At 40.8% G+C, this 13,245-nt stretch overlaps 1 protein-coding gene across 7 annotated transcripts in view; it reads left to right on the forward strand.

The window, feature by feature from the left end:
* RIPOR2 (RHO family interacting cell polarization regulator 2) overlaps positions 1-13,245 on the forward strand; it is a 211,704-nt gene that overhangs the window by 147,812 nt on the left and 50,647 nt on the right. For 6 of the 7 annotated variants that reach the window (XM_070778306.1, XM_019985976.2, XM_019985970.2 and 3 more), the window contains exon 2: positions 12,765-12,891. In XM_070778306.1, coding sequence (XP_070634407.1) covers positions 12,765-12,891 — 127 coding nt within the window. Of the gene's footprint in view, positions 1-11,339; positions 11,686-12,764; positions 12,892-13,245 lie in introns of those variants that run through there. The other variant, XM_019985973.2, reaches the window with a different exon arrangement.

Here is a 13,245-nt window from a genome sequence, read left to right on the forward strand (position 1 = left end):
GAATAATAATGCATATCTTCCCACGTAAATTCTTTCATCTTCCCTCCTCTGGATGAGCCCTCACTATTTTTTTACATAAAAAAGCCAAGTGAAGGAGCTTCAGGGGCCAAAGCTGAGAAGGTGTCCAGGTGTTATAACTGTGCATCTCAGCTCCTTCAAAACCCCTACGAGCTGCGCTTCATACCCTCGTGTATTATATTCAAGTCTATAATAAGATGCCTGAATGCTAAGCATTTGAAGTACTGCTTTTAAAAGTGTTGTCATAACAACAGAAATAAAATGACGAATGTAACTTGAGTTTGAAAAGACTGCCTTAGCTTTGAGTCCATTGCTTCACCTAAGCAAGGCTTAACTGTCACCTCCTTGTGCAAACGAAAGCTGTGATCCTATGGCATTACCATAATTGAGTTGAGGTCTTTAGCTGTAAGGTGGTTCAGTGGTAAAGAATCAACCTGCCAGTGCAGGAGACACAGCTTCAATCCCTGTGTCGGGAAGATCCCCTGGAGGAGGAAATAGCAACCAACTCCAGTATTCTTGTCTGCAGGAAACCTTGGACGGAGGAGCCTGGTGTGCTGCAATCCATGGGATCACAGAGTCAGACACTACTTAGCAACTAAGCATGCATGCCATTGCATAAAATTGTCAGTCAACCCTCCAATAATTCCACTTAATTGCTCTGATGGCCAGAAATAAATTAATTGATAAAAAAAATCTATTTGTTTGATTGTGTAGGCCATATCTAAAAAGCTTAAAGATAATTCATCTCCTTTCTCTGAGATGAGCTATATCATGTAGCTTAATTATAAGATTCAGTTCCATATTCTACCTGACTCTCATGCCCATGAACGAATGCATTTTGGACACACATGCTAGGCAAAGGAACCATGCATGGTGCATGCTGATGCTTCCCAGCACACTGTTGGGGACATTCTTCTAGAACCAAAGGGCTTTTTCTCTTTAAGATGGCCAAAGATGTAGCTCCATTCTAGTGAAAATAATAAAAACTATGAGCTTACCAAAAAATGGTGATTTAGAGGTTTCTCTGGTGGTTCAGTGACTAAGACTCCAAGCTTCCTCTGCAGGGGGTACAGATTCAATCCCTGGTCAAGGAAGTTCTGCATGCCAAAAAATAAATAATAAATAAAAAGTAAAATAAAGTACAAAAAATTGTAATTTCAAACTAAAAAATAAAGTACAAAAAAATTGTAATTTCAAACTTCTTGAGTCTTCCGTTTCTTAAGATAATCAGCTTAAATCAATCCACATGCAAAATAGACACATTCAGAGGTGGGAAATTTTGCTTCCCTATGCTCTAGTGGTGGACAAGTCATTACACATGTTCCCAAACTCATAGGCTGTATAAGACCAAGAGTGAATCCTAATGAAAATTACAGACTTTGGATGAGGGTGATGTGACAATGTAGGTTCATTGACTGTAGCAAATGTACCACTCTGGTGGAGGTTGAGAGTAGGGGAGACTGTGCATACATAGGGGCAGGGAGTATATAGGAAATTTCTGTACCTTCTGCTCAATTTTGCTCTGAGCCTAAAACTGCTTTAAAAATTAAAGCCAATTAAAAAAAAAAAAACTGTAAAAAATGACTTTACTTAATTTTAGTAAAGTCAAATAACAGTGAAAGATATTAGTACCATTTTGGTGTATTTTGAAGTAAAGAAGCAACAGTCACCATTAGCTAGAAATGAGTTGCCAAGCTCTAGGGGTAAACAGGCTACATGCAAGAAAAGCCTAGAGGAGCTGATAACACCAGGCACGGGGCCATTTCCTTCATACTGGAGCGTTGTTTTTGAATCTGATGATCAAATAATGAGGGTTTGTGGTGGGTGGATTTTTTTTCTCAGCAGGATCAGCCAAGCTGTCTATGAGGACAGTGTTTCCAAGAAATTTCCCCTTTTGATGTGCACGGTTTTTACTGTTTTGTGTGTGTGTGTTTTTTTTAATTAGTAAATTGACTTATTATTGCTGATAGCTTCAAGCTTCATTTAAGCACAAAATGTTTTTTCCTTTGAACCAGGAAACTTCTTGGTCCTGTTTTAATGTCTACTTTGCACCAAATGAGGGTTTCTGAGTGTTTTAGACTTTGCATTTTAAAATGAGTTATGACAACATTAGTCAAAATCCATTCAACCCCCCTTGACATTTAAGCAAGTTTTAGGTCCTGAATCATTTCTCTTCTAATTATCGTGAGGCCAGCTGCTTCTCTCTGCATTTATTTAATCCACTAGAATGGAAGAAGAGGGGTTTTCATTTTCCTCAGGCTGAAATGGTGTCAATTATATAGAAGTTCTTACAACTGACTGTTCCAGTGAGTAGACATGCAATTAACATTTCTTCTTTACTCTTCAGATGGTTCTGCATGATGCTGAAAATAGCTTCACGGTGCTCTGCTCTCATTGGTTTGAGGGGGGAATAAAAGAGAAAGAAAGAGAGGAGCAGTAATATCAAATTACTTTATTTCTATATATCTCTTTCGGTTTCCCTGGTGGCTCAGTCAGTAAAGAAACTGCCTGCAGTGCAGGAGACCCAGGTTCAATCCCTGAGTCAGAAAGATCCCCTGGAGAAGGGAATGGCAACCCACTCCAGTATTCTTGCCTGGAGAATTTCATGGGCAGAGGAGCCTGGCAGGCAACAGTCCATGGGGTTGCAAAGAGTTGGACACAACCAAGCGACTAACACTATCTCTTTACCTAAAAAGTATGTATGGTATTATAATTAGTGCATTCTATTTGATGGATAAAAGTCAGATATACCTTCTAAGGGCTCATTCTAGACATTGATAGTAGAAAATAAACCATTATTCCACACTAAGATTTTTACATATGTTATCTCATTTTCTCCTTGCAACAGCTTTGGTAACTTAGGTCTTATTATCCTCATTTTATTGACAAGAAAAATTGGAGCTCAGAGAGAACTTGAGTGAACCCTGGGTTACCTGGCTCCAGAGACAATGCTTTTCTATCCTACCCTGAGCGTCAAAGAAGTTGGTACAGATAGATGGTACCTATGCTCAAGAAGTTTGTAGCTTGTTAAAGGAGATGAAACATTCAGAGAAATAACTGTAAAACACCGAGTCCCTGAGTATGTTAATTCCCATCAATAATTGGAAGTTTTGTCAGAAATAGAGTCACTGATGTACAAAACAAACTTATGATTACCAAGGGGGAAAGAGGGGGAGGGATAAATTGGGAGATTAGAATTGACATATACACAGTACTATATATAAAATTATGACCAGCCTAGAAGCTAGACATAAAAGTAACGACCAACCTAGACAGCATATTAAAAAGCAGAGACATTCATTACTTTGCCAACAAAGGTCCATCTATTCAAGGCTATGGTTTTTTCAGTAGTCATGATGTATGGATGTAAGAGTTGGACTATGAAGAAAGCTGAGTGCCGAAGAATTGATGCTTTTGAACTGTGGTGTTGGAGAAGACTCTTGAGAGTCCTTTGGACTGCAAGGAGATCCAACCAGTCCATCCTAAAGGAGATCAGTCCTGAGTGTTCTTTGGAAGGACTGATGTTGAAGCTGAAACTCCAATACTTTGGCCACCTGATGTGAAGAGATGACTCATTTGAAAAGACCTTGATGCTGGGAAAGATTGAAGGCAGGAGGAGAAGGGGACAACAGAGGATGAGATGGTTGGATGGCATCACCAACTCAATGAACATAAGTTTGGGTAAACTCCAAGAGTTGGTGATGGACAGAGAGGCCTGGTGTGCTGTGGTCCATGGGATCACAAAGAGTCGGACACGACTGAGCGACTGAACTGAACTGATATATAAAATAGATAACTAATAAGAACCTACTGTATAGCACAGAAAACTGAACTCAATACTTTGAAATGACCTACATGGGAATAGAATCTAAAAAAGAGTGGATATATTACGTATATATGTATATGTATATATGTATAATTGAATCACTTTGCTACATACCTGAAATTACAACATTGTAAATCAACTATAAATCAATTCAACTACACTCCAATAAAAATTGAAAAAATCAGTTAAATAAACACCAAACTTTGAAAACAATAAATAAATAGATAAGATAGAAGTGCAACCAAATATACTGGAAATTTTGTGGTTCACACGGCAAGATTCCTCTGGTTGAGCTGGTTGATTTGCTCAGAAAATGCTTCAGGAAACAGTTGACTTTTGCATCAAATAGTAGTAATGGATCAAACCCACTGAATAAAATAAGAATCCATGAGTCCATCCCAACAGACCTGACAGCGAATAAAAACAAATAAAAGGATTCAAGAAAGCTCAAACAAATGTACAAAACAATGACTGAGTTCAAAGCATACCATTTTGCCACCATCATAATGATAATTGATTTGGGCAAAAATCATCAGTGGTTGCTAAAACTTCTAGGTTAAAGAAACAAGATATTTGCATAGCCTCAAAGTACCTCCTTACCAACCACTTACCAGTTACAAAGGCAAAAATAGAAACTTTCCAGGCATCCAACACCTTAACCAAGGGACCAAAGTTGACATCAAAGTTGTTCTATAAGTTTCTTCATCCATTCACATCACTTGTCTCAGTTAATCAGTGTAATATCTCATGCATGTATTTATCATTTGCTTAGTAAACAGAAGCTGACAACTGAGAAGCAAATATTAGCCCTTGCCTTGATTTATTTTAAGACAGAACACTACCAAAAAAAAAAGCCAATGACTTAAATATATCCACTTTTTTTTTTTTTAAGATTAGTCAACTGTTCTGTAATAGGTACCTTGCAACCATATAATACACGGACATCTATTTTTAGGATTCATCTTAAATAATCATTTAGCATAGCAGGCTATTCACATCTGGCCCACATGCCTCTTTCAGACAGCTGAATTATACTTTTGCTCTTGACCAATATGTGGGGGAGCATAAACAGGATGGCATTGTTAGGAGCGGGGAGTGGAGGAACACAACCCGGGCATGACAAAATGAGTCAGAAAGCACAGTGGGGCCAATGTGCTGCATCTTATGTGGCGCCTACAGGGAAAAGGATCAAAACATGAAAATATTCAGCTCACAGGTGGTTGCTTATTAATTGAGCTTTTCCTTTTCAGGTCCTGATTCCTTGGCATTTCCTCTTGCAGAAGGAATGATGACTTTTTCTGGAAACTGATAGAGATTTTCCAACAGCTTTATTGATGTAAAATTACGTACCATAAATTGAATTCATCTTAAGTATATAGTTTGAGTTTCAGGAAATGTATACAGTTGTCCAGCAATCATCACAGCAGTTTTTTGAACACTTTCACACACATACACCCATACAAAGTTGTCTCATGATCCTTTGCCTGTTCCCATCCCTGGCACCAAGCCAACGCTCAAGTTAATTGTAGAATTGTCTACTTATACCTGCATGTCATCCCAGCAACCTACCAGCTGACCTGCTGGCTGTTGCCTTATCACAGAAGATTAGTCTCAGTCTATGGTGGAGATGGTATAGCTTTGTAGCTATGCAACTATTGATTTCTAAGTTGACATTCTCCCCCCATGAGAAACGCTTCAATGAGAACTAAGAAATTCTTACTTTGTTCTGAAATCACAGATGTCTCTTATATTTTCTGTCAATAGTGGGGATCTTCCAGAATTACCTGTTTGTGTTGTATATTGGAGAATTCAGCTAAATGAAAAAGAAGGGAAACAGACCATAAAAACCTTACTCTTCCAGGGTGAAGAGAGTGATGTCCAGATGTTGTGTGACTGTTTTTTAAATTTCATAATGCTTGATGTCCTGCAACTCCAACATGTACAAATGCTAATCTGCTCCTTCCTTTCCAATAGGGAAGTCATTCTTGCAAGGATACACTTTGCCTTTGACCATATCTTAAAATCAAAAATAAAAGGCATCTATAATATAGACTGGGTGTTCCTTGGTGGCTCAGTGGCAAAGAATCTGCTTGCCAATGCAGGAGACACATGTTCAACCCCTCAGTGGAGAAGATCTCCTGGAGAAGGAAATGACAACCCACTCCAGTATTCTTGCCTGGGAAATCCCATGGACAGAGGAGCTTGGCTAGATATTCTACAGTCCACGTAGTCACAAAGAGTTGGACACAACATAACGACTAAACAGCAGAAGCATAATGCAGACTGAATGGATCTCTTTTATCATCCAGAAGAGCACCTGGATTGTGGGTCAACCTAGTGTGTGTTAGTCACTCAGTCACGTCCAATTCTTTGCAACCCCGTGAATTATGGCCCACCAGGCTCCTCTGTCCATGGAATTCTCCAGTCAAGAGTACTGGAATGGGTGTCATTTCCTTCTCCATGGGATCTTCCCAACCTAGGGATTGAACCCAGGTCTCCTGCACTGTAGGCAGATTCTTTACTGTCTGAGCCACAAGGAAGCTCCTAAGTACCTTCTTAAAGGTAGTTGAAGAGAAAAGCCAATTATAAACCATAAAACATAGTTCTAAAAAAAAGAGTATGATAGAAAAAGCAGCATACACAATTTAGTATGCACTATGCTCAAAATTATTGAGTTGAAGAAGATTGTGTGCACCAAAATTCTACTGGTGGTTGTCTTTGGGTGGATAGAAACTATATGGTTCTTTATTCCCCATCCCTGCCCTAACTTCTTTTTACTTCTCTGTATTATCCTAATGCAGCAGAGTGCTTTTATGCTTAGAAAAACTAAAAATAACCTAATGATTCCTGTTCCTTTCATGAGTCTCAGTATACTTAACTTTGATCAATAGTAACATTTCTTCTTGGAGAGGGAAATGGCAACCCACTCCAGTACTCTTGCCTGGAGAATCCCAGGGATGGGGGAGCCTGGTGGGCTGCCATCTACGGGGTCGCACAGAGTTGGACATGACTGAAGCAACTTAGCAGCAGCAGCAGCATTCCTTCTAGCTGACTGGTTGCTTTGTCCAATTATGGTTAATCAATGCTTCTAAAATGTCTACTGTGAACTCATTCATTTGGAGATTCGTGCCTGAGAGGTGATGAAAGGAGCTCACCCTGTCTTACCTAACCTTGAGGGTCCCCAAAAGGAATTGTTCACACCTGGGGAGAGAAGCTTGCTAACCCAGGCTAATCAAATTCACAAGAAAGTATAAACCAGAATACCAGTTTATAAAAATGTAAGGGGAAATGGAGCTGTCACCTGGACTGAACTTTGAAAGCATTTTTCTTCCATTTTTGCTGTTAATACTGGAAGCACTGTCAGGAGCTGCGTGTTAGGATCTGCTGCAGAGCCCTGCTCTGTGATGGATGCCCTTCATTGCCCGTCCTCCAAACAACTCTCCAAGGTTGACCTCTGTCATTCATTCATTTATTCGTAAGAATCAGGTTATCTTTGAGTTCTCCAGGGCACCGGCTAGTTCCCCCTCTGAACTGTGCTCATATTGGACCTTTTATTTTTGGTCCAAACAAGGCAAGAAATCTAGTGGGGTGAAGGGGGAACCTCTTGATCCCTTGATCTTTTTTATCTGCCCCACACCCACCCTCCCCAGACCCTGCCATCTCCAGACTCAGTGCTCTTCCCAAATTGCCTGGTGATGTGATAAGCTACCTTCTAATTTAAACAGACTAGGAACTTCAGGTCAGCTGGTGGCTCATCACACCCACCAAGGCCCAGTGTACTTGTATCACCGTGTCATATCAGAACACATGAAATCCTGTACTCATTTTATATCAAAAGACTCTGTTGTGTGTTCACTTGGATCTTAGCACTGCATAGCCAGGGAGAAGGCAGCAGTTTTCACTGTATGAAAAGAAGAGAGACAATTGTGGCTTTCTGGCTTCTGTGCTACGAGGCTCAGCTCAGATTGGTAGGGTTCATTCAACTCTTAGTCAAGGTGCTTGGGATTCCTCCAGAGTTGATGCTTCCCAGGGATTATGGGAATTGTGGGGCAGGGGTGGCCACATGGTGTAACAACCTGGGCCGCCTGGGACAAAGCAAAGTAAGGAACAAACCATAGCAGCTTCACTGTTTGCCAAAGGTTCGAGACCTTTCTAGGATTTAATGCACATAAATGAATGTTAGTTCTGCTGGCATTTTCAGAAAGGCCAGGTGAGAAGTCAGTAACTTGAGAACTAGAAACATGTCAAGTTTCTAGAGCTAGAAAGCTGGAAAGTTTCAAGTAGCAGCAGCCCAAGAAGAGTGTTATTTTACATAGAATTTCTTGCTTATTAGGCATGGTATTTGGTGAGTCTTAGCAATATGTACGGAGAAGGCAATGGCACTCCACTCCAGTACTCTTGCCTGGAAAATCCCATGGATGGAGGAGCCTGGTAGGCTGCAGTCCATGGGGTCGTGAAGAGTCGGACACAACTGAGTGACTTCACTTTCACTTTTCACTTTCATGCATTGGAGAAGGAAATGGGAACCCACTCCAGTGTTCTTGCCTGGAGAATGCCAGAGATGGCGGGGCCTGGTGGGCTGCTGTCTATGGGGTTGCACAGAGTCGGACATGACTGAAGCGACTTAGCAGCAGCAGCAGCAGCAATATGTACTGGGTATAGTGCTTCCTACCAGGAGTCCAATCCCATCTCTAGAAGTCCTTCAGATAAAAATAAAGAAGTTGGTCTGTAACTCAAAGCTCATCATGGGAACTTTATTGAGGAATCTGAATTATTAGGGTGTAATCAGAATTTATGAAACCTAATACCTTATTTCTCAGAAATCATATTTCTCCTTTGCAGGACTTAGAGATATAAACAACTGTATAAACAGAGCTGTTACCCATCAAAGTTGTCTTATATGTTCTTGTATGTGAAATCTCTCTCCTCTCTAGTCCCGACTCTGCTGCTGCTAAGTCGCTTCAGTCGTGTCCAACTCTGTACGACCCCATAAACGGCAGCCCACCAGGCTTCCCCATCCCTGGGATTCTCCAGGCAAGAACACTGGAGTGGGTTGCCAAATGTCTGCAGTTTCAAAAAAGTATTCTGCACCATATCAATCATACATAAATCCATTTCCTTTACAAAAATTCAAGCAATATAGAAAAATTAAAATGTTTCTGACTGCCACTCAATCCGACCTCTCCATGGACTGTCTATGTATACTTTCAGAACTTTTCAATTCATGTACATAATTTTATATTTTGTTTTCAACATTCCTGGTATCATGCTCTAACTTATTCTGCAATTTGTCCTGAGGGAGGGGAGTCTTTCTGTGTGGGCATATTGTTATAACTGCTCAGGTTATGCCATAATGTATTAATCATTCCTATAATGATTAATATTTATATCATTTCCACTTTTCTCCTATTACATAGTTGACTGTCATTAACTTCCCAGTATATAACTTTTTGTGAAGTTGAGTATTTCTACACAGGAGATAGCAAAGAGTAGATGTGACATATTGAAGGATAAATGTGTTTTACACATTAAATAGAAGATACTACCAATTGTCTTCCAAGCTTTGGGTATCACTTTATACCGCTATTAGCAGTGATAATGCAATTCTATTGATATTAGTACATCAGTCCTTTCTTTAGGGGAAAGCATTGCTTCAAAGAAACATCGGCTAGTAAAATGCAAATGACAAGAAACCAATTTCGAATCCTTAAAGCCTGCAAATGAGTACGCGTAGCTTTAGGGATAGTTTTGCTGGAAGAAAGCAGGTCTGTGAGAGTTTAGGAAGCCAATGAGCAGCTTGAGGACTTAAGGCTCCAGGAGGTGGGAGTGGTGTCATCAAAAAGATGATAGCAGAGTTACAGAGTACCTAGCCACAGGGGAATGGCTGAGGCTGCTGGAAGACTCGTAGCCAAGTAGTCACCCCCACTTCAGGGTTAGGGGTATGGGCAGGGGGGTGCTTTGTGCACCCTTACCCATCATCCCTCCAGCTCTTCCCTTTCTCAACCTACTCCTTTTTCTCAAGAGCCTAACTTTGTGCAGAAGCCCTCAAACTTATTTTATGACTCTCCTTAGGCAGTGAGTCAGCCTCCAGGGGAGCTGATGGCAGGATAGGGATCTCAGCCTAAGCCAGCTATCAGCCAAATTCTTCTCTGATAGATAATGATCATTTCGCAGACCAGATAGGCAAAACAGAACATTCACAAAACTGCTTACCCCTCTTCCTGTTCCCAGCGGGCATCCATTCAACAAGTAACTGTAATGAAAAGTGTCTGAGGACATCCCGAAGCAATTTACAAACTCAGAATCCAAGGCAGACGTTTTTGTTCTCAAGAAGTGTGCCTGGAGACACATAGTTTTTTGAGGCAGAAGCCTGGTGTGTCTCCCTTTGCCTGGCAAAGCAATAAAGCTATCCTTTTCTTTAAAAGAAGCAGCAGCTTTCTTACCTGGTACCGAAAAAAGGGAAGGGGTAAAATTATTTCACTATCCAACTCTAATGTTTAATTCATTTAACATTTAAACTTTCCAAAGAGAGGCTTATTTAAGACTCTTTTTTAAAAGTTGGATATTTGAGAAATTGTAACAAATTGTTTTGGTTGGGTTTGAAAATTTCAACCAATTCAGCATCATCCTTTTTTTCTTTTCTGGGCTGAGCATCAGAACCACCTGCAGTCCTTTTCAAAATCCCAATACTCAGGTCCATGTCAGTTATATCAGAATGCCTAGGAGTCCGTGCAACTACTGATCCAGTGGGTAATAGAAAAACATCTTTTTTGTTTAAAAACGTAATCTCTAGGAAGTCAAAACAATAACACAGTTAAAATATTTCACACACTTTTAAGTCTTTTTCCCATGACCAAAGCTTGCCAGGACGCAACAGACCTATTGAACAATAATTGACAAAATGAGATATGAAACTGACTAAATTTGCCAAATTGAGACTTTAAGTTATGTTTTATATAACAAAATTATTGAGTACAAAAAGAACATGTTTTCCTAATATTTATTAAATTTTCTGGACCTTTTTCTTGATATTTATTACAGTTTCTTGATATTTGCTATGTTTACATGTGATGCAAAGTAGCACAGGCCCGCTTTATGAACCTAAGAAGGTGTTTTTAATGAAAATTGGACAGACTTCTTAGTAAGCAACAAAGAACACTTAGGAGGACCTTATTAAGGATTTATGTGTAAATCATGGTTATTTTTTAATGTTGGGGGTGGGGAGAGGCAATCAGAAAGAGTCTATTTGCACTACATTTTGTCCTGCCATTCAAGCATTAGATATTATTATTGAATGTGCATACTTCTACATCATCATGGCTTTTAAAATTCTGGAGAATGCTCCCAAATTTCAGCCTCCCTGCCCCCATCCCTAGCTGGAATGGATGGGATGCCTGTCCCACCCAGATCAAAGAGCAACCTGTTGCTCACTGCAAAGCCTCTTGCCAAGTGAGTCAGCGCCAGTGTGCATGCAAGAATGCATGCAGCCCAGAGCTGCTTTCTCCTCAGTGGCTGGGGAGGAGGGGGTTTAGGAGCCTGCAGCCTCATGGGGAAGGGACTGTTTGTTCTTTTCTCTCTGGGGAAGCAACTCATTCAGACCTCCGCCCATGACTGAGCTGCTTCCAGGAGCTCTGAGCCGCTCTCAGTGATAATGGACCACAGGAGCGTTCTGCTGCTGTTTTTCAGCTTTGCTTGCTTGTTTGCTGGGTTTTTTAAGGGCAACTATTGATGCTGTTGGTGTCTGCCCACTTTGGAAGTCTTTAGCCCGGACAGTGGCTGTGTCTCCTTCCTCCTGCTGGCCCGTCCCCCTCTCTGGACTGAGGTAACCTGCTAAAACAATGGTATGTGCTTTGACTCTTCTTGATATAAAAGGAATAGAATTACCTAACTGTTCTAGGGCAGTCCTTTGGGGAAACTAATCTTAGGCTTCTGTGCAGCTTAAGTTTTGGTTTTTTATTAAATATTTATTTCTCTGTTATTTATTTGGCTGTGCTGGGTCTCAATTAGGGCACATGGGATCTTTTATCTTCATTGTGAAATGCGGGATCTTCAACTACGGCATTGAGACTCTTAGTTGCGTCACGTGGGACCTAGTTCCCTGACCAGGAATTGAACCTGGGCCCCCTGCAATGGGAGCTCTGAGTCAGCCACTGGACTACCAGGGAAGCACCTGAGGTTGTGTTTTGACAACGCATCTTGGTCAGCGGTACCAAGTCTTTACAAAAGGCGAGCTGGTGACTGAAATAGGGGTGTGTGCTTTCTGCTATATTTTCCCCTTTCCCTTCCTTGCCTCTTCTCACGGGTTCTTATCATAACCTAGATTATCACTACTCTTGTGAGCACTCCCTGTGCGCGTCTTTTTTTTTCACTGCCACAATAGCAGCATGATCTGATCTTTCAAAATATACTTAAATGTAGAAAAAGGGAGAACAAGTTTAAGTAAGCTCATCTCTCAGGAAACCTAGTGTTTTTTGTCTTGTGACTTCCAAGTGTAGAATTCCACCCTAAGACTGAGCCATGCTTTGAATGTGACACAGAGCCTGTCTGAAACTTGACTTGGCCTATTTGTGTGCTTCTGCTGTTGTTATTGCTGTTCTAAATGGAGGGAAACATTACAGAGTTTTCATGATTTGGAAGGTACGGTTGAACCTTGTTTAAAAAAAATAATCCCTGAAGGAACCCTAAAGTAACTGATAATGGTGTCTAATTTATATTTATTTATGTCTTCGTGTGTTTCTTTACCTAAGAACTGAACCCTTTGGGTTAAAAAGAACATGTCATAGGAAAGAAGTCTTAGAAGCATCCAACAGCCTCATGACTCACCTTATCCCATGTCACTTCCTATTATCATTGACAGGCTTAGCATGTTTTCTGTTTGAACCTGCCTGTTATTTGCCTTAATCTTTCCATTGTCTTACAGGACTACCAGCCAGACTCCCAGAAAACATGTTGGTAGGATCCCAGTCCTTCTCACCTGGAGGGCCCAATGGGATCATCAGGAGCCAGTCCTTTGCGGGGTTCAGTGGCCTTCAGGAGCGGCGATCCAGGCAAGTCATGATGGGTCTCTCCTGGGACACAGCTTGAGAGGGATGCAAACCCTGATGCTCTGAACAAAGTCTGCATCCGTGTGGCCTGGTCAAAACACACACCTGTGCTGTTTTAATCTCTTTCATGAAAAAGATGTAATGTTCCCCACATTTCTATTATTTAAGAATTGCTCCTGCAAAGAAGATGGCTGAAGATTTAGGACAAGCTAGCAATACGTGTGCATAGCTCTCCCTACCCCCACTCCACCCCCACCCTATGTTTTTCAGATCTTTTGATACCTGTTGCTAAAGTGCCTCCAAACGTTTGAGCCCATTTATCCTCTAACCAGTAACAACAGATTTGCCTTTATCCGC

Source organism: Bos indicus, chromosome 23 (assembly GCF_029378745.1).
Source record: "Bos indicus isolate NIAB-ARS_2022 breed Sahiwal x Tharparkar chromosome 23, NIAB-ARS_B.indTharparkar_mat_pri_1.0, whole genome shotgun sequence".
Lineage (NCBI taxonomy): Eukaryota > Metazoa > Chordata > Mammalia > Artiodactyla > Bovidae > Bos > Bos indicus.